The 23,427-nt window shown below is 39.3% G+C and overlaps 1 protein-coding gene across 11 annotated transcripts in view; it reads left to right on the top strand.

Moving 5' to 3' along the window:
* Positions 1-23,427, top strand: part of APBB2 (amyloid beta precursor protein binding family B member 2) — a 135,867-nt gene that overhangs the window by 61,332 nt on the left and 51,108 nt on the right. For 4 of the 11 annotated variants that reach the window (XM_050896685.1, XM_050896682.1, XM_050896688.1 and 1 more), the window contains exons 4-8: positions 336-544; positions 5,614-5,676; positions 6,105-6,190; positions 6,301-6,361; positions 22,388-22,534. In XM_050896685.1, the coding sequence (XP_050752642.1) occupies positions 336-544; positions 5,614-5,676; positions 6,105-6,190; positions 6,301-6,361; positions 22,388-22,534 (566 nt within the window). Of the gene's footprint in view, positions 1-335; positions 545-4,800; positions 4,971-5,613; positions 5,677-6,104; positions 6,191-6,300; positions 6,362-22,387; positions 22,535-23,427 lie in introns of those variants that run through there. The other 7 variants (XM_050896684.1, XM_050896687.1, XM_050896689.1 and 4 more) reach the window with 4 other exon arrangements.

Below are 23,427 nucleotides of genomic sequence, written 5' to 3'. Positions count from 1 at the left end.
GCTGTGATTTAATGTACTTGAAGCTAAACCTTGTTAGAAGAGCTAGTTTATCTGATGGTATTAGCTGCCGTATTAGAACAGCTCTTTGGTAAGTAGTGTATTTTTTCCTTCTCTTTATAGGCCCAGTCAAACCAGGCTTTGTCACTTTACTTTGAGCCTCAATAATTCAGTATGTTTTTCTGGCGTTCATTTACACAGGGACTGTACAACAGCAGTACCAGCTGTGCATCACTTGCATGACGGGCAGACAGATGGAAGAACTGTTCGTGTCTTAGTAACATTGATTCATTTTCTCCTCCCCCCCCCCCCCCCCCCCTTTTTTTTCCTGTCCCCAGCAGATATATGGAGTGATCATTCATTTCAGACAGACCCAGACTTACCACCTGGCTGGAAAAAAATCAATGACATTGCTGGGATCTACTACTGGCACATACCAACAGGAACAACTCAATGGCAGCGTCCCGTGTCCATCCCAACAGATCTCCAGGGCTCACGAAAAGGGTCACTTGGTTCTATTACTCCATCTCCTACTCCAGAAACTGAGGTAACGTACTGTGTCTTCTTCTGGGCTGCATACTGTAAAGAAAATTGAAATAACTTTTTGAACTTGCAGGTTTAACTGTTAGCTAAACTGAGCTTTAGAATATGGGGCCTGATAACATCCCGGAGCGTAGCTATTTGTTGATAATATGTCGTAAGTATCAATTTTCTATGTTCATTTTCTAATGGCTGTGCCTCATGAAACATCCTAAATTTGGGATGCGTAGGATGAAATCAGACATACCTCAGATAAATTAGCCAGTGCTTGATGAGTGTGAAACTACTGCAGTTCTGTAGCATGCACTGAAGCGTTGCTGCATTATATGGATACAAGATACATAAAATTTTTGCACGTTATAGCAGTCTTTTGGCTGGACTCTTTGTTTGCATCTTCTTTCATTTTGGTTCACTTGGTAGGACTATCACATAAAGACATATGAGTCTTCGTTTGAGACACTAGTTCCTTTACAGGGTAGCTTCTATTGAATAAACATGAAGTATTCTCAAGTGTAAGTCTCTTAACATCCTGCCAGTACAAAATATCTGCACAAGTGGATCACTGTGTTGCAGTTAATCTTTAACTAGAAAGAGAAAGAAATGCACTCTCTCTTCCACATGTGCTTAAAGAGCAATATGTGATACTGCCTTTTAAAATAATCCTTTCAGGCACAATCCAGGTGGTTGATTTCTGTCATATAAGTAGAAAAATACAGTAAATTATCAGAAAGAAGAGTATGCTTCAAAAAATGCAATCAGTTTGTTTTAGTGTACTGGGAAGACTTCTATGGAATGAAATACTAATATAAAATAAAATTGTTTTGAAATTAGTTCTTTTTCGTACTAACTTTTCAGAAAAAGGTCCACAGTTTCATGAAGTCAAGGGAAGTCTTTGTACTAGCTTTCAGTTTTGGATCAGGCAATCCTTAGGTTTTGTTTACTTATTTTTTTAAAAATGTATTTAGATATGACATTTCTTCTGTTCTTGATTTTGTTGATATATGCACCAAAATAGCTTAAATGAAAGTTAAGAGGAGTTAAGGACGTTCAAGTATGTATTACCATCTTGACCCTGAAACTTCTGTCCTATATAGGCTTCAACATGTACATTCTTGTTCATTATTTCAGAAAGATTGCTCCCACATGTTCATAAATGCTACTCATAAGGTTTGCAAACTTGACCACAACATTTCAGTTATGGTTTACATCAGTCAAGCTCCCGTGGAATGTACTGTGCACCAAGCATGCTGGAAATTATTTCTGAGAGGGTTCATGGAGAAAGAACAGCAATTGTTACTGTTCAGGTAGAAAACAAGAAAGAAAAAAAAACAACCAGAAATGCTGAATGTAAATTGCTGCACATGCTTCCAGCATAAATTCCTGTAATGTACACGTGAGGGATATAACTTCACCATTAAGTATTTTTCTTACTCTAAAATATGGAGAACAGGGCTTTTAATTAGTAAGTTACAGATGTCTTTCACAAAAACCCAGAAATCAGTATGGCTGGTAAACTGCAGAGGGAAAATGCATATATTCATTTCGGGTATTTTTCTACCTCTGTTTAAAATGTCTTTACAATGAAAATTTCAGACCTACTGGTAATGTGGTAGATGTACTTTTAACCTTTCGTGATTTTGTTTGCTTTAAATGAAGAATAGTTTGTGATTGTAAATAATGATCATTAATTCTCAGCAGCATCATGGAGAATACAAAATGTATGAATTATAACAACATAGAGTTTAATACAGTGTAAATGTATTAAATAAGACATTTGAGAAGTCATTCTAAAATGCCATGTATGTGAGAGTGTAGTAGGCTCATATAGGTTCTGATATGGCAGTTCTAATTCAGCAAGGAATTTGATCCAGCAAAGATTTATGTATATACAGTTCTGTGGCAGCATCAAGACCATATACTGTAGTGTAAAAGATGATACAGAAGATAAGTAAGTTTCCAAAATTTGTATTAGTATGATATTATATGGTTATTTTAATTGTAGGTATAGATGAAGGCATTTGTCTCTTGAAGGTTTCTGCATTCATTGATAAGCATCTTGTATATTATTATTGAAACAATACTGATTTTTTGACTCGGTTATTAAGATAGCATTGCAATACAATAGCAGCGGACTTAGAGTAATGGAGTTCAAAACGAGAGTGTGAATTGGGCTCAGGACTTTGTGCACTGCCAAATTCTGAAACTGCTACAAAGAAAGGGCATGGCTGGAGTTATAATGGGAAGTGTTAGGAAAAGCCTTGCATTTCTTGAAACCACAGATGTTGAGCTTTATTAAGAGGGAACTGGAGGAACCTTTGGGATTCAGCTGGTTCTGAGCAGAACCCCGGGTCCAGAGCAGTAAGAGGGAAATAAGCCATGGTGTGGGGTTAAGAGATAGGGGTAGGTAATGAAATAATTTGTAATCTAGATTTAACAGTGTCAGCTATCGTGCTGCTTTGGTTTTTCATCTCTCCACAATCAATACTTGCCAGCACCTAATTATCTCCAGGTCACTTGCAGGTGATACTGGTTTCAGTCCCTGTTCACTGCCCTGCAGCCTACCCCAAGTGCTCCCCCTCTCTCTCCCCATGAAGGATTAACCTGGACGTCTGTGATACGGTCAATCTGACACTTCACAAAAGATGAGGAATCTGATCTAGAATAGGGGCTCCCAAACGCCTTTATCCCGGCGCTACCAGTGGCAGCAGCAGTTGTGGTGGACAGCTTCCAGCTCCAAGTTGGACCACGTGTGGGCTGTGTGCTGCTGGTTCCCTCATTGCTGTTTGGAAGCCTGTGCTCCGAGATAATCTGGTTTGAGAGGGCTGGTTTAGCTCATTCTCACGTGCTGGAATTTGTATTGCTTTCTTCTGAAAAGCTTGGGGGATATATAGGTTTAAGGCAGATGAAAGAGTATAATCTGGGATTGAAGACTGGCATGGGTAGCATTTCATATCTGTCCCAATAGGCTTCCGTGAGTCCATAAAAAATATTTTTATCTTTATCACGTTTGTCTGTGAAGCATCATGTGATAGTCTTGAGATGAGTTTATTTGGGCTCTTTCAGCTTTTGAGTTTGTCAGATAAACATTTAGAAACACCTTTTCCCATCCCCCTCCCCCACCCCCCCAGAGTAATGCCTTTTTACCCTTTGTCTTGTTTCCTCCTTTTTTTTTTTAATTATTTTGTGTCCCTGTCTGTTAAATGATGTGATACACAGAAGCTTTGCTTCATTTGGTAGAATGTGGTTCACAGCTGAGGGCAGTCAACAAAGAACAGATCAAGTCAGCCATTTTTATGTTGTAGCTTACTCTGGATATTTAGCATAAAGAAAAGCAGTTACTTACTATTATTGAACAGAGAATCAGAAAAAAATGGGTAGGGATGAATGATGCTTTAATGCATACAAATGGCAAAAAGGGTTTTAAAAAGGAAAAAATGCAAAAATGTCTTACTTTTGCACAGGATGCAAGACAATTTTTTTTTCACAAGATAATCAGTAAATTTCAATCCAAAGCAGGTTAAGCATTATGTGAAAATCTGCAGATTTAACAAAAATGCTAATAAATGCGAAATATGAATACCTGGAACATTCCTTCCCTTCCTCCCCCTCAAATGCATGAAAAAGTATTTTGGTTTTGCACAGCTGATTAAATTTGACTTAGTTTTAGAGGGCTCTCTTCTCCTGTGTGTTGCCAAATGACTTCCTTTGTGAATCCTCGTCTTTTGTAATGTTCTCTTCCAAATTTTAGAGATTTTGCTGCCTCTTTCCCGTTTCCTGTGCAGAGAAAAAGCCGTAGGGTTTAATTTTCAGTAAGAGCTTCTTTGAGATCATGGCAGAATTTGGTGATGGTAGTTGTGTCGTCTTATAGCCTGACTCATCCCAGGCCTGGATCACCTCTGGAAGTTCTTCTGTAGGTAACATAACCACTAGCAGCTCATAATTAAAGAGGAGGGGCTTAGTGGGAAAAGCTAACAACTCAGTTAATTCAAAGGCATGTTAGGGAAGAGTTCCTCCAGTGGGGATGTACTGAGAACACTTCTGAGGTGAGAGGTTCACCCTGCAAATCAATGCATTGAGCCATATTAATAGGTACCACCTTATCTTGGAGCTGAGCTGCACAAGCTGGGGGGAGCTCGTCTTAAAAGGGGCCACTAATTAGAGGAATACTTGATTTGGTGAAGCTACAAAAGGGTGGCTCTCTGGGTCTCTCAGCAACCAAATCTCCTGTCCCACCTGGCTTTTGTTTAGGACTGTGGGATTTCTGTCTTCCTGGGGAAGAGGAGAGGGTCATCTCCAGTATCAGCTGCTCCTCCCAGGCTTTACAGAGAACAATGAACCTCAAGTTGCTGTAGTGCTAAATGGAGTGCTACTTGCTTGATTGTACCAGTGAATGCCTCTGAAAATTTTGAGAAACTTGGATGGAAAATGAGAGGGTGGGTGGTTTGTTTGGGGTTTTTTTGTTTGTTTGTTTTGTTCTGTTTTTTAAAAAAGCTGCTAGACTTTACAAAACTACTTTTTCAGCAAGAAATCTCTCTGCACTCCTTACTAATCCTCCTTCCCTTCACTGTCCTTTTCTTGTGCTTTCCCTCTAGAAATAGTTTATTTTTACCTTGTATGTATCTTATCCTTGTATATATTGTTGTGTTTCAGTATTTCTAGTTCCAGTAGTGTTAGGGTCTTTTAACAAAAGTGCCAATCAAATGGAAATCCTGATGTTTCCCCTTAATTGCTGTTTATCAAAGGCTGTAGCAGCTGTGGCCAACATTCATATTCAGATTCATTTTGCTTGCTTTTAAGATCATAGTTACAGAGTAATTTCATTGTCTGTTCCTAATTTATATTAACTTTCCTTGTTTCAATCATTTGTTTTGGTAAGTAACTGTTAGAGGCATGTCTTCTCTCCCCTTTCCTCCAAATGCCATGGTATAGTGGAGTAATTAGTTGAAGTTTGAGGTGATCTGTTCCCTAACCCATCCTGTAAATATCAATGCTAACAACAGTGTCTTGTGTTTTTTTTCTTTTTCTTTTTTTTTTTTATCAATGTGCTTCTTCCTGTGTGAATAATTATGTGTCTAGAAACAGCCATGGAGTGATTTTGCTGTACTGAATGGGGGAAAGATTAATAGTGACATTTGGAAGGCAAGTATATTGTCAGATTTTAGAACCTTTAATACTGTTACCCTTGTTTTTTGCATGGCAGTGGCTGTTTTTTTTCCCCCTTTTATTTTTCCATGAATGTCATTCATAACCTAGGCCAAAGTGAATGGGGGTACTGCTAGGGATGTCTAGCTCACAAACATGCTGCCTTTTCTGATCTTTCCACTTGGAATGGATTCAGTCTAAACTAGCAGGGCAACTGCCATGACGTAACAAATAAGATGCCTGCACTGAATGAAATGCAGCTTGAGAATATATGCATGCCTCTTTTCAACTTCAGCCAGAAATACTATCGCTTCTTTGCAGGGAGGATTTAATTTCCCTTTGAAATAAGAAATAACATGGTGGTGTACTTAATACTATATTAATAGCACTTAATACTATACTAATAGCACTGCCTTTATCTCTAGGATCTGCATGCAGCCACTGTGAACCCAGACCCAAGTCTAAAAGAGTTTGAAGGAGCAACGTTGCGCTATGCCTCTTTGAAGCTCAGGTACAATGACTTCAGAAGTCTCAGTGGAATGACCAGCTCCATTTCGTGCTGTGCTGTAATTTTTATATGATTTTAAGATTGATTTTGTCTTCTTTTTTTTTCTGTAACAGAAATGGTCCACAATCTGATGATGATGATTCTTGTAGCATCAACAGTGATCCAGAAGCCAAGGTCAGTAAGAGGATCCACAATGGGATAACAATTAAAAATATGCAATTGTAAACATAACTCGCAAGGTGCAGAATGTCTCCTAAGTTTTGAAATTAACTGTACTCCTCCTCTTGGCACAATGTAGATTGACCATGCAAGACTAATTCCATCAAAGGAATTTGCAGATTTAAAGCTTCATTCAATTCGGTCAGGAAAGTGTGACTTATTTTAAAATCATGTAAGCCAAGAAATTGAATGTTACAGCTCAAGATTCTGCTGTCCAACTGTAATAACTAACCCCTTGCACAACTAAGTGAGTTTTCTGTCCTGAGTGAGAGAGGGCTCTGTTGTTTGTCATGGCTGGATGGCTTCCTGGGGCATTCAGTGACAGAATTTGCTCTTTATTCTTGAGTTTGTCCCTTTTTAAAGTACTCTTCCTTGTTTATGTGGTTGCTTGAACTTGCAGCTAGTAACAAGGAAGTTACTTTTTAGAACAAGGAACTTTGTATTTTAGAACAGAGAATGCAACCTAGTTTGAGGATAAAATTCATAGAGAAAAATGAGACCATTATGTGAACAAGCACCATAATTAAATCAGAGCCTTTACTGTTGTAATCTAAGGTTTTTGAGGAGAAAGAAGCAGCAGAAGGTTTTGAATGCTTGTATACATATCTCTAGATTTGTCTTGTTGATAGTTTTGCCTTGTGCTTGCATCCATTTTTAAGGATGAATGTGAATCTCTGTAATTGGAAATCCAAGTAATTTAAATAAGTGTTTTGGCTGTGCCATACACCTGCAGTGACTGACAGGATCAGAAGCTACTTATGTGCAGGAAGACAGTATGTAAGAGAGTTAATAATTATTATGGCATTAATGATATATTTTAGGAGAGAAAACAGACTGATCAGGGTGCTTAAACTTCTTTGTCATCTTGATTATTTGGCTTGTGATGTTTAAAACAGATGTGAATAAATGTGTTTTGCTTGGCAGGCTGGCAATTAAAAAGCATGGGTTTCAGCTGTGCTCGTTGCAATGACAAGCACTAAATTCTGAGCACAGTAAATGGAGTTGGAGGAGTGATGAGCATTAGGTACCAGTCCTCAGAACCAGAAGGCAGTTCCTTTCATGATAAGCCTTACGGTATGGAAAGCATTATAGGGAGGCAGTATTTTGATATGTCTGACTCTTTACCAGGTGATTTGCACTGGGTAGAATTAGGAGCCCTTCCTGCATGGAGAACCATGGCAGTATTTGTGTGGACAAATAACTTGTGTGTCATCATCTCCCTTCCCTCTCTGGTTTGCTCTTTAAACTTCAAAAGTTATGGAACTGATACCAATCCAGCGTCTCTGAAATGGGTCAATGCCAGAAGCTTGTCCTCTCTTGTCTATTTTCTCCTGTTTAGGCAAAACCATGCTGATGACACTTAAACGCGTAATCAAAACTGAGTGCTGAAACATTCACAGAAGTGACTGAGAGGAGCAAGACAAGAAATAGAGGAGAAACTGTACATGTTTGTTTGGTTTTAAATCACTTGAGTCAAAGCACCTTACCTGCTATCTGTCACTGCCTGATGGGGATGTTGTGCAGGGGCAGTAGTGACCATGTGTGTGGTCCTGTGGGTGAAGCTCAGCAGCACTGATGTTGCTTTGCCGCAGGAGAGGCTGTGGGCAGAGCTGTTCAGTGCATCTGCCTCTGCCCCGAGGACAGGACAAGCAGCTGCTGCATGGCTGTACCTGACACAGGGATGGGAAGTGGTCTGGAAACAGCAGGGAAAATCTTCACTTCTGGAAAATGCTCTGGGATCTTTAATTCTCACATGGATGGGAAGGGGGTGTGGTAGGTGGATTCCTTGCTAGTCCATTTTACCCAGAATATTGCAAGACTAAAAGAAGTCTGATAGGATTTGAAACTGATGACCTGAGACTTGGAAAATAAGATTTTTTTTTTTAGCCCCTTAGGCTCTCCTCTGCTACATGATGTGCCTTAACTGTATTTGATTGAAGCTTGCTTTTGCGTGACAGCAAGCACAGATATTTTTTCTTCATTTCAGCATAACAGAAGGAAGCTTTTTTTAACTCGTTAAACTCTCTATTGGAAGAATTTGTTAAAATGAACCTTGCTAGAGATATTTTAGAGATCTTAAACCTATTTAAGCCTATTCATGACAGTGGCCAGTACATTTGAAAAAAAAAAAAAATTAAAAAATTGAAATTCCTCAGTGGCACCGAGTAATGCTGTCTTTCAGCAAAGGGAACCGTGCCACCTTGTGGTAAGCTGAAGTAGTTGTCTTCCCCCGGAGTCTGTCAACTTCTGCGATTGTAGCACTGCAAAAATGTCAGTTTTGGGAAAAGTGTCATGTAATCCATGTAGTTCTTGTAAGAAAAGTGATTTATGCAGCAGCACAGTTAAGTGTTCAAAATTGTCAGTAAACAACAAATGTTTCTCTATACATCATGTGCTTAAGATGCAGTTCAGAGCTTCATATCCTTGACATCTTGGCGCAGGTTGTCTGCACAAGGCCATAAAAGAGAGGGGGAAGGGGGAGAAAGGGGAGAATGATTACATCCAGGTTCTTGATTTCAGTAATTTATTTTGGTAGGAATTTCTTGAAGAGATGGCTCATTGCGCTTGACAAGGATCCTAATTCTGCATGTGAAACATGCACAACTGGAAATGAGTTTTGAATTGGTACTTCCCAGGAGACAGATCATAACCTTCCTGGTTAATTTATAGAGCAACCTACGCCTTCCTAATTGAGTTTCAAGGGAGGTAAAAAGATGCTTTTACCAATCCTGGACTGTAAATTCCTCTGGGCTGTCTCTTTTTACATTGTTGTAAAATATGATGGCCGTGTGTGAAAGTATGGAAAGATGCTAAATATTTTCCTCGCGGTTGTGCAAAGAAACTGAACCTCCTGGGAAACCTGTCTCTGTCCCTAGGAATAGGATGAAAAATGCAAAGCTCATGTGACTCAATTTCTCCAAAATCTTTTCAGAATTGGCCTGTTTGGCCTGACATTTGGGCTTGCCTTTATTCTCTGCTTTTAAATGTGGTTTTCTGCTAAGGCTTAATGTAGTCTTTCTGTGTTAAGCATGGATTTTCAAATTCCCTGTCCACATTAGCCTGTTCAGCAAAGCTTCACTTTCTAGCCTTGCCATTTTAGAGTAGTTTCAGCTATATATCAATGTCTAAGAAAGGGAAGAATGTATTTATACCTGCGAAGTACGAGGTAGTTGCTCCAAAAGTCTGTTTTCTACTTTAGAAACCAGTAAATGCTCAGGATCTCGAAGAGAAGGAGTCTATTTCCAAGAGGGGTAGAGGCAGGAGATGCTGATACCAGGTATTTAAATTTAATGACTTACCTGTAGGTGAATGAAAACACAGTTGGAGACATGGAAAATGAGGAACTCCTACAGGTTACCTGGGCTCTAGGGATTAACCAGTTGGGCTTTTTGGAGTGATGTGAGGGATGTTTCTGACAAGCTGACTTGTCATACCACTTATGGCTGTCATGAAAGTGGCCTGTAAATAGCACCGTCGAAATAATTTTACAAAATACTATGTGCCCCCCAAAGAGTTAATATGCATCTCTGTGCTGCTTTTCTTGCTATGGAGGCGGGTACGTGTGTTTTGGAGACATCCTACATTTGCTTGTTTCTGGTCTTCTCCAGAAGCAAATATCCTGGCTAGACACAGGACCATTTGTAAATAATCAACGAGTCTCCTTGGTGATGGAGATGAGTCTGATTTCTGATGCAAGTGAAGACTTAACCAGAGAGGAGGAGTTTTTGCCATGTCTAGTAATTCCAAGAAAGGATCCTCTTTTCACGTTGAAGTTCATAATTCTCTCACAGTCAGAGCAGCTTCTAAATTATTGGTGCAAACAGGGAGTATTCAACATTTTCCAGCAGTTTTGCAGTCCACCCCATGCTGCCTATAATCTTCTCATGAGCACATGAAACACTACAAACAGCCTCAGTTCAATTCCTTTCAATTAATGGACTCAATTCAATTAATTAAATCTGAGGAGTTTATTCCATCTTCAGTCTTCTTACAAAAAAAAAAAATTAAAAGAAAAATAAGGCATCTTCAACAGTTGTTCTTCCAAAATGGTACTTCTGCTTGGTTTTGGAATAGAAATTTGTTTCTTTCATAAACAATCCTTGGTTTTCATTCCCTAGGAAATAGGACCTGTTACAAGGTAGAGGACTAGAAGAAATCTTGAACCCACTCCTTTACCCTTATAGGGAACCACAATATATAATCCCATGTATTAATTTCAAGTTAAATGTTTCTTAAATGTTTTTGGGGTTGTGGGGTTTTTTGCCTTGACTGGTCTTACTGACAAACTGATTCAAGTATTACCTTCCTTTGATGGTCAAAAACCTTTTAACCTAAACTTTTTGAGGCCATTTTTTATCCTCATATTCTATGTTTAGCCATCTTCTAGTGCATTTATAGCAGGCAATTATGTCTGTTCTTCAGCTTAGTTTTATTAAAGTAAACAAACCAAGTGCTTTTAATTATTCATAATGAGTCTAGGAGGGTTGCCATCTTCTTAGGAGTCCCTGTTTCCCTGACTGTTGTAGAAGCTCTGTGTTTTCTGTCTTTAATATTAAAGGATGGGTGATCAGATCTGTTACTTCGGGTGGAGTCTTTCCCAGGGTCTTGTAGCGTAGCTTTAAAATGTCCATATTCTCTGTTGGAAAGTTTATGACACATAATTTCATTTACTTTTTCAACTCCTGAGTAGGTAATAATTTTAGTTGTAACTTAAGCCATAATTATAACCAGTGTGTATAAGTTTATAAGAGTGAGCAGAAGAAAAGTTCTGGTCTTCATCTTAACAATTTGAATAGCACCTGGGTCAGGAGGGGGGAGTTGGTTGTTTTGTTTTGTTTTTTCGAAGAATCTTATTGCCAGTAGCTGAAAATCTTCTTGTGAACAGCAGTATTCTGTATTTTGGGGATTAACCTAAACAGTGTGTACATAGTTCTTTTAACACTAAGCTACTGCCAGTAGAAAACTAAGCGCGTCTTTGGAGATGCTAATTTTTGCATTGATGAGATGATGTGGAAATGGTTTCACAAAATGCGGGAAAGCAGACTGTGCTCAGTGCTCATGCATCTTCCTTAAATGATGTTCTTAAAGTATTTAAATCAAAAGAACTATAGAGTAAGAGTGACGTAGTTTTAAAAAAAATTGTTGCCTTTTGGTGTTGGTTTATCTTAGGCTTTCAGAGGGAAGAATGACAATCTGGGAATAAAATCTTTAGAAAACCAAACAAAAACCCAACCTAAAACCAAAATAAACATTGTGGTGGAGTTTGGGGTTAGGGTTTTTTCCTTGTTTCTTTCAAAAACAAAAAGGTGCCCTTAGTTTCTTCCCCCTCTCAGCGTGCAGGTAGTCGTTTTAGTAGCTTTCAAAACTATGAGTTGAAACACAGATCTTCTGTTTGAAACATCCAGTGAATAATCAACAAGAGGTCAGTCTTGACAATTACTATAGTGTAGCAAAAGTTTGTCCATCTTTCCATCCTTGCAGCTTCTGGGTAGCAGTGGTGAGTGATGGGGACTGCAGTTTCTAAACTGGTTGTTTTTTTCTGAATTTGGCTGTTTGCCGTTAGCAGAATTAAGGCACCCTCCCAGCTATGGAGATGCTGCAGGTAAATGATGCAGGTGCTCGAAAACATTCTGCTTTGAAAGCAGTTTTAGAAATAGCAGACTAAAGCACTAATATACATCTCCTCAACATTTTTTTTAACATAGTGTCTTTTGCATTTTGTACATTAGAACTTTTGGAGAGTGTGTTTGCTCATTCATTCTCTCTACATGATTGACACTTACTACTATTGACATCTATTGTGTCATTAGGTGATGTTACAAGTCATGATGTCATGATGTGAGCTACATCATAATACAGATTTCCATCTAGAGGATATTTGCTTCCACCTTATCCCTAAATGGAGTCTTGTTTAATCAAATATGAAGATTAGTCTAGGGCACAGGAAGACATAGTGTTTTCCCAAATCTAAGCGATTTACTTTTTTAATGGTATACAGAGTTACAATATATTTAATTGTTATATGTATAATATAAATATCTGGGATAATGTACTTTAATTTCTTGAGCCCTTCAAGATTTATAATTAGATCCTGCAAAATGTTACATGTCTTTCACTCCTAGAAGTCCCACGTATCTCTCGGATCTAATTAGATGCGAACCTATAGTGCAGGTTCAGGACATGGGTGACTGAACTGCAGGAGAGATGTAAAGGGAGAGATTTTACTTGTAGCCTTCCCTAGAAAAATATATCACAAAGCCATTCCTCATGTGAAAGAGAATGGAAACTGCTTTAAAATTTACCATTAATTTCAAGGTTCGTAATGCGATAATTATGTCTTGAATTTGGGGGCATTGTCAGTATTTGCTTTATTAAGATACACTGTACAAAAGGTTTGCCTTGGGCTGCCGGATTTCTACAGGACTGGGAAAAGAGAAAATAAAATATAGGAACACTTTGGTTTCAAATCAAATCAAAATGTCTTCTTGGCCCCTAAAGTTCCAGTATTGACAGCAACTTTGTCTGCCACAGGTCTGTTGACCAGGAATTGTTGTTGGAGTAGTAAGAACATAGATAGCAATTACATTACAGGAGGATAAATGATGCAGATGGGAGCTGTATGGGTCACACTTTTCCCTTGAAGCAATTACTACCTTGTGAGTGCCATGAGTGGCCAGGTTGCATGGGCAGTTTAGGTGCACGCCAGTGACTGCTCTCTCCGTGGGGAGGTAGCTTCCCTGGCTGCCAGCTGGGCGAGGCGGTGCTGGAGCCAGCGTGCCTTGCCTCTGAAATCACAACCATGGGGCATCGAATGTGCTGCTGTGGCCTCCAAGTAACGGGAACCCATTTCCAAAGTGAAACAGTGCTGTTAAAACTGTAGCTACTCTACCAGGAAGTGCTGGTCATATTTGAGAAAACATGAATATACCTGATTTTTTTTTTTTTTTTTAAATGATGCTGTTTCTTCCAGTGGTGGCTGTTTAAGAAGAGCTTTCTGTTGCTTCACTAGGTCGAAGTGCCAGTGTCATCTGCAGTGCTGTTTCTCATGGAGATGCACAGTGCAGTTTTTCTTGGTTGGGGTCTGTGTACAGCATCTTGCTGTATACAACCATTTAACAAACCATGATTGTTGAGCAGAACACAAGAAAAACCTAGCTGCTGCTCTAAGAGATTTTTTTTTTTCTTGGAAGAATCTGCACTTCCTAATATTTTAATGTTTCTTATTTTTAATCACAATTTATTCACTGTTTTGTGGTGCAGCACAGTAAACTCTTTTGGGCCAGCAGTACTTTGTGTATGATTGATGAAGGAGCCCTCAGGAGTGGACAGAAAGTGGGGGAAGGAGCAGTCTTCATCATACTCATGTCCCACAGGCAAAAAGCTCCTGTTGCCATTCTGCAGACGGATGGATTCGGTGCGCAGGCAGCTCCCAGTTTAGCTCAGCCTCTGCTGATATTGCTGGCAGACCTCCCTATCAGCTCGCCGACATCTTTGCTAGTATACTGCAGAGGTAATCACAGCTTGCAGCCCTTCGTACTCCCCACTGGAGACCGACCGTTTCACCTCTAAAACAATATATAGCCTCTGTCAGCTCCAGCTTTGGAATGGCCTGTTGATCGTGAACTGCCTCTTGAATGTCTGTTCATCATCTTGCTGCTACAGAATGAACTGATCAGATGATATTTTGGTATTTCTCTTCAATTATTTACATTAGCTTGCCAGTTTAGGGCGGCTCAGGGAAATAGCCTGTTCTAGTCTGCAATGTCACAAAGTTTACCATTTCATTGCATAGATTTTTAATGAAAAAAGTGCAGAGTGTGTATTTGTGTGTGTGTTTATATATAAAAATATATATATTTGTTTGTTATATATATGTTATGTTGTATACACACAGTTTGAAAACAGCATGGTACAAGCTTGGTGGGTTATTTGGCCATTGTGGACCTGCTGAAAGGTACATTTATGGAGGAAGTTAATTTAAAAATCAATTAAAATGGAACATTGTGTTGAATGACAGAGCAATATTTAGATAGCTCTAGCCAGCATGTATTTTGGTATTAGTTCTAGCTCTACATTTCACTTCAAAAACCAGAAGTCTTCCTTGCCAAAATTTCCTGCATTTCATCAAAGAGAAAAGGGAGTGGGAGGTAATATTTATCTCTTAAGAGATTTAAAAACATGAGATATGCAGTACATCATAATGCCATGTTGCTCCTACACACATATGCATTATTCCATATGCTTGAGGATGATTGCTCCACAGTGCTGCAGGGAGGCAGCATGACAATAAGTGGGTCCTCAAATGTGGGAGGCCCACCAGGACTCAAGATTTCTGGACTTGGCATTCATGTTTATTTGAGTCTTTTTCAAAGAGTGGGAATTGATCAACAGCGATTTAACTTTATTGACTTTGGATCCTGTTGTAAACATAATTTCTGCAGCAAACAAATTACTCTTAACAATGTTGCTTCTAAAGAGACATGAAATCCTGACTCTAGTGAAGATGGAAGCTTTTTCTCCATTGATTCAGTAAGGTCAAGAGTTCACCTAAAGGTTTTTTCTTTTTTTTTTTTTTTGAAGTTGGATGTCATGCATATTAGCTTTGAAATTATGCACCACAGTACTAAATAAAGTGCTGCTGGCTGCATTACAACCACTTACATCTGTCAGTCTGCAGAAGAGCCCTCATCAGAAAAATACAACATTTAAGGTTAAATTTGACAAGTGCAGAGCATTAGTTTTTAAGAAATGAATGCACACATTCTTTCATGCCCTGTAAACTCCTGCAGGGCTTGTCTTTACTGACAAAGCATGTGTATGTTTGTTGGGGTCATTTTTGTGTGTTGCAGAGTAATGAAACCTGCTTGAGTTATCCTAACAGTTCAGTTAATTCTGCAAGATAGACCCTAATTTGAGCATTGTTGCAACTATCATCCTTTATTAGTTTCTGGTGAAAAATATTGACTGCCTTTTCTTCACAAAGGAAGCATGGTTTTTATTTCACTGTGTTAAAATGAAACCCAAACCACCCCTAGCTCAAAGCAAAGTCCATTAACCCATCTCTTTAGGATGTGAAGTCAAGGTATCTGCAAAGCATCTAAAATCAAAGCCTGTTCTTTACTGAGAAGACTGGAGAAAAGAATAAGGTCATTTTAAGTTCTTCTTCAGAACTACATACAGCAAAAGGGTATTAGTAGAGAATAATAGTGTCCATTCCATTTTTTGCCAACTGACTAGATTTTTTTACTTGATTCAGAAATATAGTAATGAATAAGAAATTGGGATTCAAAAAACATTGAACCAGCACAATGGTCCTGCAACATTTTCTTGCCTTGATAGAGCAGATTTGACCTCTGGCTGTGAGCCAGCAGGACCACTGAGACAGCAGTATTAAAACAAGAGAGGGACTTTTGTCATCTTACACGTTGGAGTCTCCGAGTCTGGAAAAAATGAGACTGTAGTGTCTTGGAGCATGAGTAAGGGACTGTGAGAGCAGAAAGTTCAATGTTGACCTGCTCTAGAGAAGTAATTTATTGTAAAGGTTATTTTATAGTATTTGTAAAGCCCTCGTATTTTATTCCACAGAAGTTTAGTTTATAATCATCTGCTTGAAATAGCAATTATTAGTGGATTTCTGAATTCTGTTGTGACCTGAATATCTGTGTGCTTATTTTTGTATTGCAGGCACATTTTCAGCAATTCAAATAATACAACATAAACTGCAACAGAAAGATGGAAATGTTGAAAAATCTTATTAGTATGTTTTTGATTCTGCATTTTGAATTTTTTGTAATTACGAATTTTTGTGACAACTGTCAGTATTTCTCTGAGAAAATGGATGCATTGCAGTCTATTCATGTCAATTAAATGAAAGTGTTTGTGTGTTCATTAATTGCATAAGATCTCTTTATTCTTTTGTTACTCAGTTTAGCTTTGATCATCTCCAACATTTTCATGTGGAATCAATGCAAGCTTTCTTGCTGTGTAGCAGCCAAATATACTGGAACATACCTCTTTCTCGGAATAGAGTGGCTATATTTTATGATACTTGATCTTCCAAAGCATAAAATAATACTATTGTTTTATTTGAAAACTGTTAAAGAAAATGTAAGTGGAATTTCCAAGTTTGTGTTGGATGTATAAGAAACAGTTAATTATGTGACCTACATGCTGTGTCTCAGGCACAGGCCTGCTCAGTGGTCTGTGATAAAAGGCCTTATTAAATACGGTAATGATTTACGTATGTCTGTAGACAGATATAACCTTTAAAAAGGAAAAACATAAAGGGAAACAAACGGAAACTGCTCAAAACCAAGTCCTGTAGGCTCAGAAGTAGAGAAGAAATTAGTAACACAGATTTAAATCATCGAGGCAAACATACTCTGATGTAGATGTTCATAGTGGCTACCAACAGCTATGTGATCTGACCAACAATCAGTCTGTGGTTTTGTAATGTACGTTAGTTTGTTGTTGTTAAACTGATGTTCTAACCCATTTTCTGCCTGTAATGGGATCTTTTCTACCCATGCCGTTATGATCCATCCAGTTTCCGGTACTACTCTGCCATCAGTCATGTGTCCTCTGAGGACACATGAGGATCTCTTGTCCTCTGTCTAGTAGGGGATTGTATTTGCTTTGATTTTCTTGATTATTTTCTTTTTATTTTTTTTAAAGGTACATGCTTAGCACTACATGAGGCAACAGCTAGAGTGTGGCATTTGCTTACGTGCAGAGATTTGTCATGGTTCTGCATTCCTGTCAAAGCTTCTTCTGGAGTTCCTCTTGGAAAAGCTGCTGCAGAGCAGAACCCTACCCTGTGGTGAAGGTTTTGCAATGCCAAAGAGTCAAAGCGTGATTCACAGTTCATTCATTCCTTCAAACCTAAAGCTTCCCAGCTTTAGGCGGTGTTTTAGATCAAAACTGCACTGCGAGGGAGGTTTACAAATTTTTACAGAGTTTGGATTACAGCATTTATGGGTTTGGTTCTTTGGCTACAGATCGTCAACCCGGAAACATTAATTGGATTTGCAGCCATGCAAGCACATGTTCCCCAGAACTGTAAAACTGAGCAGCGATACCTGTGTTTTCATTTCTGTTCACCTGTCTTTTCATGGGGCAGTGTGTGATAAGGTGGCCTTTTTTCCCTGTGTATTTTCTTTGCACGATGTCCTGTGTAGCCTAGCAGGAAATGTGAAGTCTCCAGTTGAGATGAAAATACAAGATTATTGACATACCATGGTTTAAATGACATTTTTTTCTTTCACTTCTCTCAGACACACAGTGTTCCTGGTAGTATCTTTGATCTTCCCAATCCCAAACAGTAGTGATCCAAATACAGTATACGATTCCTAAATCTCTTTCATCCTGCTGTATTTATCAACTTTCTCTGTTTTTCTTCAAACCTGTTCTTCTTTGCCAGCTCTAGGGACAAGCAGATAGGAAAATGATGTTTCACTTATCTTTATTCAGATATGGTTCTTTAAATCATCCTTTTCAGAGTTTTGATTTTAAGATAAAGCAGAGGGTCTGACCAGGCACAGAAAACTTTAAGATTTTATTTTGTAAGTTAATACTAATAATGTATAACATGATACAAAGGTTATTTGTTTATTCTCTAATGGAGAAAAGAAATTAGGTAGACTACTGTAAGCCAAAAGTTGGCATCTGGATTACATCGAAATTATGATGGGCCAATAATTATGATTTGCCACTAATTATCTGTGAGCCTCAGGTAGAGGTACTTAACCAACTGGCATTACCAGGAATGTCTGTTTTACTGAGCTCATCGACTCTTAGTCAAGGAGAGCTGCGCTCTGATTTTCAGCTTGGCTTATTTTGACTCTAGATGTTAGTTCCAGGAGAAAAGAGGGTGCATTAGCAAAGCTCATTCAGGTCAAAGGAAGCACTTTGTCTCTTGGCTAGTAAGTATTGTGGGTGGGAGCTGCAGAACCATGGTGCTGTATTAGTGTGCTAGAGAACTAAACAATTCTGCTGTCATGGCTAAGTCAGCTAGCCCTGGTTTAAGAATTAGGTCCTACCTGACTGGAGACACTAGGTGGTTTGTTTCTGCTGGTTTTTGTGCTCTTTTGTTTTAAAGAGAACCTCCGAGTCAAATAATTAAGGGGGGAAAAGCAACCAACCATAAAACATGAAGTGGATCTTTTATAATACAGTTGCTGGCAATATGCAGAAAGAGAGAGAGGGACGCAGGCATGCGTGCACACACTTCCAGCGCTCTGCCACCCTACAGGTGTGTGTATATGTACTTCTTTTATACTGATGATGAATGAACTGTGGTATGTATCACATGTTACTCTGAGTCCTCATATTTTCTAGTGCTGAAATTTGCATGAAGGTCTGCCACCACTTCTAAGTCATGCCAGCACGTGTATTCAGTTAACCAAGAAGTAGAAGGTTTTTGGTCTTTACGTGTATTTTGAGCAAAAGAATGTTTCTTGTGTGTGTATACTCAGGTACATGCACAGCCTTGTGAGTGGGGTGTTGGGTCTTTCTGGGTTTTATTGAGAGGTTTTTTTGTTTGCAGTGAGTCTTCGGGAAATCGGTTTGTTTTGATGAAGCTGTTCTGAAACATTTTATTTCGGTTATCGTAAGGGCTTCTTGTAAAACACAGAAACGAAAACTTGCCAGGGTGCCAGAATCCAGCAGGGTTTCTCATGTCTACCTAGCTTGGAAGCACCGAGAGGGAATGGAAGCGGGGAAGGAAGCCAAGCCCTTCGCACAGAGGGGAATACGTGGGATGGACAAGAGTGTCCCATTCAGCTCACTCTACTGTCCTGACAGTGGGCTGGGAAGGGAAAGAAAGTACAGTGGATGCCACCACTGGAGAATTTTAAACATAGAATAAAAATGGCCAGGAAAAAAATACCAAAACAGTTCGTCATCTTTACTAATAAGAGATTTACCTGCTGTCAACTTGAACTGATTGTCTTTCACCAGTTTTTTGCCTTAAGATATACTCTGTTCAGTGCAAGGACTATATTTATCTTTGTGTTCGGAAAGCAGCTAACAAATTGCAGATGTGGTTGAGATATGATGAGTAATGAGGAAACAACATGCTCATTGTATATATTTAGTTCTTCACCTCTCTTAAGATGATTTTGAAAATGTTCCTCTCTGCTAGTGTTCTGTTATTCAATTTAATATTGAAATACTTGTAAAAAAACCCTTTCTTCTGGCACAGTAAAAATCTGTATTTTAAAAGCTTGCAAAGATAAATATTTAATACCCCAATGGGCATCGCAGCATTTTCAGCAAGATTCATGAGCATCTGATGTGCCAAAACCAATTCTGCAATCTTGAGATTAGATGACCTTAGTAATTGCTAAAAAATGGATATTTTAGTATGTCGTGTAGCCCTGAAGTGAAGAGCACCCCTGAGTGGTGACCCCTCCTTTGCTTCCTCTTTCACCTTCTCCTTCATCTTCTTTTAAAATCTGAAAGTCAGTGCTTTTGTGGCTTTCCAGCAGAGCTGGGTCAGGAAGCAGCAGCGTAGGAGAATTTGCATATTGGTTTCCTTGTTAGCAAAGAAGAAAAAAAACCCACAAAAAAACCCAAAACAAAACAAAAAAACCCCCCAAAAACCAATACATCCACAAAAAATCTGGAGGCATGAGAGGCTTTAATTTTTTACCCACACTTACTAAGTGTTTCACACAATTTGCAGAGTGTATTTGCTGTCTAATGCCTTCGATCAGATGCATCATTAGTGACTCGTCGGAGTAGGTACCAGAGGTACAAGAGGCAGGCTCTTAGGCTGGGTTTTCTGCTTGGCGAAGTAGGCTGGATGAGTGCGTTGTGCAAGCTGAAAGAAGGCTGAAGGAGGAGAGAAGTTTTAAAGGGAAGGAGGGAGAAACTCATTAATCTTTTTACCCACTGGTGAATTTTATTCCTCCCTTAGTTTGCCAAAGTAGACATATTATGCATATTTAAAATACCTTGATGTTTTGGGGTGTTTTTTTGAGGACAGTGTTTCCCAAATGGCACACCAGTGATGGTGCGTGAGCTTGATCTACTCACTGACTTCACAGCAGTTTTTAGAAGGTGGCAAATTAATATTCAGTGTCAACTTTTGAACTCTGAAGCCAATTTATTTACTGCATCTCAAGAAGAAGGATTAATTGGTAACTCCAGTGTGGACCTGCTGTTGCTGCTCCTGGGCTGCATGCCCATGTGGGCAGGGTCCTGCTGGAAGCATCAAGGCTTCCAGCAGTCACTGGTGCCGGCTTCCTTTGAGCAGCTCCCAGGATCATTGCCTGCCTTCCTCAGACCCACAGTTTGCTGCTGACAGCAAAGAAAGCTCTGTGGCACAAGACGGCAGCGCTGGACAACGCGTGTTGGTCTTTGCAAGGTCAAAATTACGCTGACTGCCTAACAAGGAACTGGATTGACTGAAACAATTGCGAGTCAGTTTGCCAGAACAACACAGCATTTCAGGACAGCATAACATTTCAGAAGAAACATGAATAACACTGAAGCAAGCAGGGTACTAAGGACTGAGTACTAATTGCTGTCAGTACTTGATCCGTCTTGGCAAGGGGAGGCTCAGGTTGAAAGAGGTCTTACACAATGGCAGATTTTCAGTTTTTAATTGTAAATTGTCTCACTTCTACTTTTGGAACTTGTGCCTGCCAAATCCTGCACCTATGTAGGAGGCATCATGGCTAGCAAGGAGGATTTGGGTATGAGAACTGAGTGCAACTTCGCATCAGTGCTGATGCACTATCTAATCACTGACTCGAGCAAAGAGTCTCAGGGAAACCAAGCTCAGAGATGGGGTGGGATTTGGTTTGGCAGTGTTCAGTGGCGGTGTCTGTTGCTATATTAAATACCTGGAAGAGAGCAGGAATTTGGTATGGGGTCGTTCAGGAACTATTACTGCTGGACCTTTAGGGACCATCATAAATGTGTGGTGTGCCTATTAAGGAGGTACACCAGGAAGTCTGTTGCGCATCCTTCTCTGGCAGTGCATGGCAATTTGAGAATGAGATACCCACAACGTTCTATGGAGGAAATCTTGGTCTCATAGACAAATTCCCATTGACTTAGTGTGAGGTCTGTATTTCACCCACTGTAAAGCCTGAGAGCAAATGTGTGGGGTTTTTTCAGAATTAAAGTTTTTTATTCTCTACCCTAGTAAATGTAGGGTAGAGATGATGCTGTTCAATTTCTCCCATTTTGTTTTGTTTGCAAAAAGCACCATATGTGCAAAGTAATGTCGCCTTGGCCTGTTCTGCCAACTGAGTGCTCTGGTTGACTAAACATCCTTCTGCTAAAAAAATGTATAATTAGATTGTTTTATTTTAAATGTAATTTTTAATTTCTTCTAGAAAAAGCCTGCTTTCCTCTTATGATAGCTTATCATTTTGTTAGTGCTTTGAATTTGTTATTGTTTGCTACCTTAGTTAAACTTACTGTAGAAATGATTGCTGTAATCAAGAAAAAAAAAGAATTTTCTGCTTAAAAGCCAGGCTGTGAGGTATACCGTGAGTGTGAATCTCACAACAGACATAATCCAATAGTATTTTCTTTCTTTTCAATTAGAGCTCTAGATACTAGCTAAAATTTCAATTCTACTGTATCTGTAGTTGTGCTTTTTCCTTTATTTCTCCATGTTTGTGTATGTACTACTATTTGTACCGCTTCCTTGCTTTTCCTATATATTAACAAAAATATATTATTGTAAAGCATTACTGTTACCTCCACAGATACCTTTCCTGGCAAATCATGTATTCTTTTTTGTTCCTTCGAATGTTTTTACTTTGCCATTCTCAAATTATATTTAAATTTACTTATCTTTGAGCATAAGCTCATCTGCAAGGCCTTGATTTTGTTCCCCTCCTAGCCAGGGATCTTTAACCTTAACTGACTAGTTTCTGTTTCATTACAAGATTTCCATAGCTGGATACAGCAGCGTGTTATGTGCTCTGATACATGTTCAGATGTTTTCTGGTTTCTTTTTAGTGCTTTGCTGTGCGATCTCTGGGCTGGGTAGAAATGGCAGAAGAAGATCTTGCTCCTGGAAAAAGCAGTGTTGCTGTGAACAATTGCATCAGACAACTCTCTTACTGTAAAAATGACATCAGAGACACTGTCGGCATTTGGGGAGAGGTAAGAACGGGGTGAACTTCTCCTCTTCTTGGAACATCCCTCTCATGTCGTAAAACGTCTTGAAAGAACAACTCTGTAGACAAATATGTCCATGCTCTGTGTTTGGGATTTCCCTATGCCAGCTGGCACTGCCAAAAAATATAAAAGGGTTCAGGGAAAGTGTTGACAGTTTTGTTCCAAGCTTTTCAGGACCGCAGGTGCCACAAAGACCTCATCTTCATGTTTACACCTGTACTAGTACACACCTGTGCAGCAATGCTGGGACAAACTGTTGTAATCAGTGGAAGTCTATCTCCTGACCAGAGGTTTGAGAGTGGTGCTTTGAAACAGCATTTTCACACGTTTCCCAGTGCCAAAAGGGCTTCAAGGAAACCCAGGCTGGTGTGACCCATGCTTCTAAAACGTATGAGAAGATTGAGACTGATGGACAGATGGCTTATTTTAAGATGATTATTTTATCAGTGTTTCAGAAGGGAATTAATTTTATGTCATCAGTCTGTCTGTTGGTTCCTCTCCAATAACTCTTGAATCTGTTCAGCGGTCTCATCCAGTTTTGAAGGATGCCAAATTCCCCCACACTGAGGGAAAAACAGAGAGCCCAGCTCTCTGCTTGCTTGGTTTGGTGATGGGTCAGTACACATTCATCAGCTGAACCGTGCAAGCTCTGTGCTTCTTTCTGAATTGGCAGCAAAGACAAGATAACGCTGTGGGAGTGCAGGGAGAAACATAAAGGAAGCTAGAGGTATTGTGGTGTGGAAAAGAGGTGTGCTGGGGACAGATGAAGGAGTGGAAGGTGTGGAGGGATCAGTAAGTGAAACAAGAAGAAAGGAAAAGCTGGGGTTATAGTGGTGGGATGTACAGAGTACATAGGAGACAAACTCGTGGAAAAACAT

This window comes from Gymnogyps californianus, chromosome 4, assembly GCF_018139145.2.
Source record: "Gymnogyps californianus isolate 813 chromosome 4, ASM1813914v2, whole genome shotgun sequence".
Lineage (NCBI taxonomy): Eukaryota > Metazoa > Chordata > Aves > Accipitriformes > Cathartidae > Gymnogyps > Gymnogyps californianus.
The sequence above is the reverse complement of the archived record's forward strand: the minus strand, read 5'-3'. Positions and strand labels throughout refer to the sequence as shown.